The 6,000-nt window shown below is 37.0% G+C and overlaps 1 protein-coding gene and 1 long non-coding RNA gene across 3 annotated transcripts in view; one reads left to right on the top strand and one right to left on the bottom strand.

The window, feature by feature from the left end:
* Positions 1 to 6,000, bottom strand: part of LOC132211217 (uncharacterized) — a 1,824,365-nt gene that overhangs the window by 1,340,307 nt on the left and 478,058 nt on the right. The window lies entirely within an intron of this gene.
* The window catches only part of NRP1 (neuropilin 1), a 171,758-nt gene that overhangs the window by 71,541 nt on the left and 94,217 nt on the right, over positions 1 to 6,000 (top strand). For both annotated transcript variants that reach the window (XM_059712800.1, XM_059712791.1), the window contains exon 4: positions 3,162 to 3,389. In XM_059712800.1, the coding sequence (XP_059568783.1) occupies positions 3,162 to 3,389 (228 nt within the window). The remainder of the gene's footprint in view (positions 1 to 3,161; positions 3,390 to 6,000) is intronic.

The raw sequence follows: 6,000 nt of genomic DNA, 5'->3' as shown, positions 1-6,000 counted from the left end.
ATTCCCTTCTCTGTCCTGCTCTCTAGCACGATCCTTAAAACAGGAAGCCTTTTTTGATTTTTTTCTTCTTGCCTTCCTACATCCCATATGGCTTCTAGTTCTTTGGAATTTTTACCCTAAGATGTCAGAGTCACACTTCCTTTCCATGCCCATTGCCACTAACTAAACAGGCCCAGTCTGTGGTTCTCTCCACCCTCTCTTATTCTACATACATTTTCTCAAACAGTCCCCAAGCCATAGTCTTCAAAATGACTATGGCAGTTCCCATGGGTCATAGTCAAGCCTCATTGTCCTGTTGAGTCAAGTGCAAGGCTTAACATCACCTGTTCAGGACCTTCTCCAGCTCCTACTCTCACAGATCACAAGCTGGCTTTCTACCTCAGAAGAGTGCACTGGGTAATGCCCAGCAGACCTGAATGTGAATTTTAATCCTGCCACTTACTATTTGAGAATGTTCAGAGCCTCCAATTCCTCATCTGAAAAATGGATAATAGTATCTAGCACAAGCTTGTTGTAAACATCAGTTGAAATGGAAAACATGCAGCCACTGCCTGGCACTGAAGATGTGTCCAATAAGAACTTATTGTTGCAATGATTATGGATTAACCTGATGCCTTCTGGATTCATAGCCCTGCTCTCTTCAGTTTATGTCCCTTAACTTATATAAGCAGCTAGCTTTGTCTAAATGAATTTTTCTTAGGAAGCTCTTCCTAATTAATATACTTTGTTTCCTATACATATACCCGACTTATCTCCTACATATAAATACGTACATATATATACATAATGTATTAATACCACACAAATATGTTTCACTTACCATGTTTTTTCTTAATATTTTCAAATTTCTAAAAGTAATATTTTCAAATTTCTTCATGCATGCATGTTTCCTTTCCCAACTACATTGTTATTTCTGAAAAATGCAAGAAGACATTGTCCCCCTCACTATGCCTCTTAGAACCATCCTGGAACCCAATGTCTCTCCCCAGGTACCCCCCGTTTCCCTTCTACATCTCTTCCCAGGTGCTGAAACCTTCAGCCACCAGCCCTAAAATCATTCCCATTCACCTAAAGAAATTTCTGTGGGAAATCCAAGCCAATCTACGTATCACTCTTTCCTTCCTTCCCTTGGCCTGGGTCATCCAGGCCCAAAGCAGGGAAAAAGCTGTAGTCATTTTCTATGGGTCTCAGTGCAGGAGAGGGGCGCATTTACTAAGAGGGGGATGAGTCACTGAAGTCATTTGATTAAAAGTTTCTATATTTAATAATTATTCCAAAGAGAGCATCTTAGCTATTATTATCATCCATTTTTATTGCCATTAACAATGAAATATCACTCTTATAGCTACACAGAGTACTCTCAGTTTTACAGATAATGTCAGAAGCATGGTGTTCACTGGCTCCAGTGCTGGACATGCACCTTGTATCAGCAGCTCATTTGCTCGTAGGCATAGGGTGCTGCTCGCCCTCCCTCCTGTTCCTTGCTTGTATACTCACTGCAGAATTCCTTACACTCCTGCCACCTCCTTTCTGAGGGTGTATTTGCTCAACTGTGGAAAATTTATGCAATTGTGAATAAGGAAAATATTAAAACAAATATGTATGATGGAGGAAGTAGGAAATTATAGAATCTTTTAAGTTTAATGGGATTTTATTTTTTCAAATCCCAGTCTATCTCCCATTTGCAATGCAAAGATTCTGAGGAACAGAAAGGTTAGGAGACCACTGAGGCTACACTGCAGATTTGTGGTAAAAAGGCAGGTCTGGAACTCAGACCTTCTGGTGCTCAATCAAGTTCTCTTCCATCACCACATGGAATTTTCCCAGCTTTTGTCAAATACTTTAGAAAACCTGAGCTAGCTTCCAAAGGTATCTGACAGACAAGGACACAGTGAAAGCATTGGAATATATTTTATTTTTAAAGTATGCCTTTATTTCTGTCATTTTTTTCTCTCTCTCACTTATCTTAATCTCATCTGGATAGTTTTATCTAAGAAGGAAGAAATATCAGTACCGGCATTAAACCCTGCTTTTGCTTTGCCTTACAAGGACCTAGCCAACATATTGTTTGCCCCAGGGAGGAGGTTGGAGGTCTCCAGGGTCACTGTTCCTACATCTTGGAAATAAAATTTTAAAGGATTCCTAATATCATAGTCTCCCAAAATGTATACACACCTTAATAGCTGATAGCTCAATTTTGAAAATGAAACGCATTTTAGTGAACACTGCCTTTATAATTATTCAAAGTATGTGTATACATTTTTAAGACCACCCTCTTTAGTGCTGGATGCCATGAATTGAAATTGTGTCATTTGAGTAGTCATAAGGTCAGCTTAATATATGTCTGAATATGCTTGATCAATTTAAATTATAAATCACCATAATCTGTAAAGTATTGATCAATGAATAGTCATTAAAATCACACATTAAAAATATGTACATTACACTCATATATATAATTTTAAAATGGCAGACAGTACTGTCTCTGATACTGTGGGGAAGGTTAGGATATCAACCTTGATATTAGGTGACTCCTAGCAGCATGGCCTGTAATCACAGTTATGGCGCCCTCACTAGCAGCCACACTTTACCAGCACACCTGTGTCAACACCGCTCAGAATGAGTCACTCACCCTGGGTACATGTACGAATTACCTCTCACAGCTAGTTTGTCAAAAAGGTAGAGGTCACATCTGGCAAAGTTACTGAGTCACTGGTGTAGGAATCTGAAACCCAAACTCTCTCCATTGAATTCTCCCTCTCACCTTTGTAAATGTTCCATTTCACCAATAAAGGGCTGTCAGTTTCAAGATTTAAGGATTTAAGCTTGAAGGGGCTATAATTATTTCTCTAGGACTCTGTCAAGAGATTTCTGTACTTACTCATTCATTGTTCCCATGTGATTTTATATTTGTCATTTTTTTCTCTCTAAACAGCAGACGTTTTTTAATTGCTCCACACAAATGGAAAACTAAGGTGAAGACAATAAATCTGAACTTGACTTTTCATACCTAGTAGTACTATGAAAAGGCTGAGTGATTTGGACAGTGATTGCAAAGATCGGCTTTTATTAGAAAGATATGTGGTCTTTGCCCAGGTTATTTCTTAATGAAGTCATTTAAAGGGATTTTCACTTTGCTCCTTTTCCTCTTTTGTTCATAGGTCCTGAGTGTTCCCAGAACTACACAAGCCCTAGTGGAGTGATAAAATCCCCTGGATTCCCTGAAAAATATCCCAACAGCCTTGAATGCACTTATATTATCTTCGCACCAAAGATGTCAGAGATTATCCTGGAATTTGAAAGCTTTGACCTAGAACTTGACTCAAATCCTCCTGGGGGCATGTTCTGTCGCTACGACCGACTAGAAATCTGGGATGGATTCCCTGATGGTAAGAAGGGCAAGAAGAATCCCCAAAAGGGAAAGACATGAGGGGCAGGGGGCGTAAGGGGATCCTTTGACACATGTCATGATACATGCATCATTTTTTTAAAAATAGCTCAGAAGGAGGAAGGAAATCAATAATTCTATGCAGAGCAGTTTGAGCTCAAACAGCCTTTGTAATTAGTTCAACTCCTTCATTTTGTAGATAAGGAAACTGAGACCCTGAATGATCATGCAAGACCTCATACATTTTTTGTGATAGAATTAAAAATCAATATATAGTTTTCCTGACTAAAGTATTTTGTTCATTTTATTGACCTGTCTACTGGTCATTAATTCATAGACTGTTAGAGGAGAATATCTTAAGAGATAAATTAAATCAAACCACTCATTTTACCAATGCTGAGCCTAAGAGAAGTTACATACCTAGTAAAAGTTTAGGGGTGAAATAAGCATCCATTATGCTACTGAAAAATTTAGAAGAGGAATGAGAATGTTTGGACATTTCTAATTTAGACAGACCTTGACCACTCTCTAGTGAATTTTTATCTTTGGCAACTTGAATCACCTCAATACATTCTTCATATTCATTGTTCCTATCATCTAAATTCATTATACACTTTTAAAATATTGATTGAGCACCTGCCTTGTCCCAGGTACTATTCTAGCCACTTGGTAAATAAAACAATCAAAGATGACTATCCTTGTGGAGCTTAGATTTGGGGGGTGGGGGAATGAGACAACAAACAAGGCATAGTACAAATAAATGAATTATATGTATGGAATGTTAGAAGGTGAGAAGTTTTATAAACAAGAAAAAAGTGAAAGAAAGAAAAAATAGAACAGTATGAAGGTATGAAAAGTGCTAGTGTTAGGGGAGAGGGATGTGTGGAATAATTTTTAAATAGGATGGTCAGACTAGGCCTTCTACAGAAAGTGATATTTGAGCTAAGATTTGAGGGAGGTCAGAGAGGTAGCCCTGTGGACACCTAAAGAAAAGTTTTCCATTTAAATCCTTGTGAATTAGAAGAAGAATGGCAAAAATACATACCCAAATTCTAAACAGCGGGAGAGAACATCAAATAATTTGCTGCAGCTGCATTGTATGGCATAGCTTGTCTTGTGTTTAGTCTAGTTTAATATTAATATTTTTCTAGAGAATACACTATACAAATCAGAAAGGGCAGTTTGGAAGTTCTTACAAATCATGCAGTTAGACATAAATAACTATTTATAAAATATTATTTTATGATATCAATTTGGAGGAAACAGTATTTAAATAAATTATAGATGGAGAACAAGTATAATGTAAAAGAAATTGCCTTTGTCTTTGAAATGACATTAAAATTATCAGTGTAATTTAATTTAGTTATGTTCCTGTTCCTAGACAGTAAAGGAGAAAAACTGGGTTTAAAGAAAGCTTATATTGTCATTGGAATACATGGATAAGTTAACATTAGTTTAGCTGCTTCTTTAGTCTTTTACCATATAAATAGGGTTATGATGATCTTAAGGAAACTCCTTCATTAAGTAATGAGATTTTCCCAAACAAAGTACTGATTGATTTCCAAGTATTCAATCCAATAATTAGGAAAACAATATTATAATAGTATTGTAATAATAGTTGGAACATTTAATAAAGGGTTTATTTGTTCACAACCCAAATTTGCAGCCTTTCTTTCTAGAACTTACACTTAAATTAACATCTGAAAAAGAGGTCCAATCAACCACCTTATTTAGAATACTTTCAGAAAGAAACACATTGTTATTAGTGTCAAGGGTTTTTCAAAGTAGTAATTTTCTGGGTTTGGAAAATCACTGAGTTGAAGGGAAGAACAATTAACAATGAGAGTTGTTAGCCTTGCAATTCACCCATGTTTTGAACTATGGTGAGTTTGACTTGATCCCAGAAAAAACTGGCTTTGGAATGGAAAAAATTGTGTTTGTATATTTGTTAATGTTTACCTGGCCTTGTCCATCTTATGCCAACGTAGCAGCTCACTCTCTTAGCCAAAATGAGAGACTGCGTGCTCTCCTGAGTTTCTGTCAGTGGCACTAGAAACATTTTTTCATAGTAGTTCAATATATACAGTTTCTCTGCCAGCAAAATTGCTTTTAGTCTTTGATATTCTTTCCAAAAACAACAACCAGAAGGCGCTGAAGGCTTTTAACCACCAAGTGATTTTTATGTTGCATTTTATCACAAACATTAAATTAGATGACTAAGTAATTCAAAGCTACCCATTGATTCAAATAGACTTTGAAGAAAAGCAGTTCACTCCAAAACTGGAAATCCAAGGCTTGCATGTTGTGAACCACATATCTCCATCTATCATGCTCTCTGAAGCTCTGTGGATTCACAAGTAGCAACTCTGAAGTAATTGAGGAAGTTTAAACATATAGCTAAGCATGCTGCCTGGTTGATGCCACAAATGCTTGTGCTGAATCATGGAACCAAGTATGAATGCTTAATTCACACCACATGGATGCAGATGAGGTCAGCCCCCTTTGGGGAGGTGCGGGGGAGAAGCTGGGACTATCCTTGTTACCTATATCCTAAGCATTATTGATGATTTTAGGAATACCTTTCATAAAAGCTAAATTGAGTTCTGTTTTTA

Source organism: Myotis daubentonii, chromosome 1 (assembly GCF_963259705.1).
Source record: "Myotis daubentonii chromosome 1, mMyoDau2.1, whole genome shotgun sequence".
NCBI classification, from domain to species: Eukaryota; Metazoa; Chordata; class Mammalia; order Chiroptera; family Vespertilionidae; genus Myotis; species Myotis daubentonii.
The sequence above is the reverse complement of the archived record's forward strand: the minus strand, read 5'-3'. Positions and strand labels throughout refer to the sequence as shown.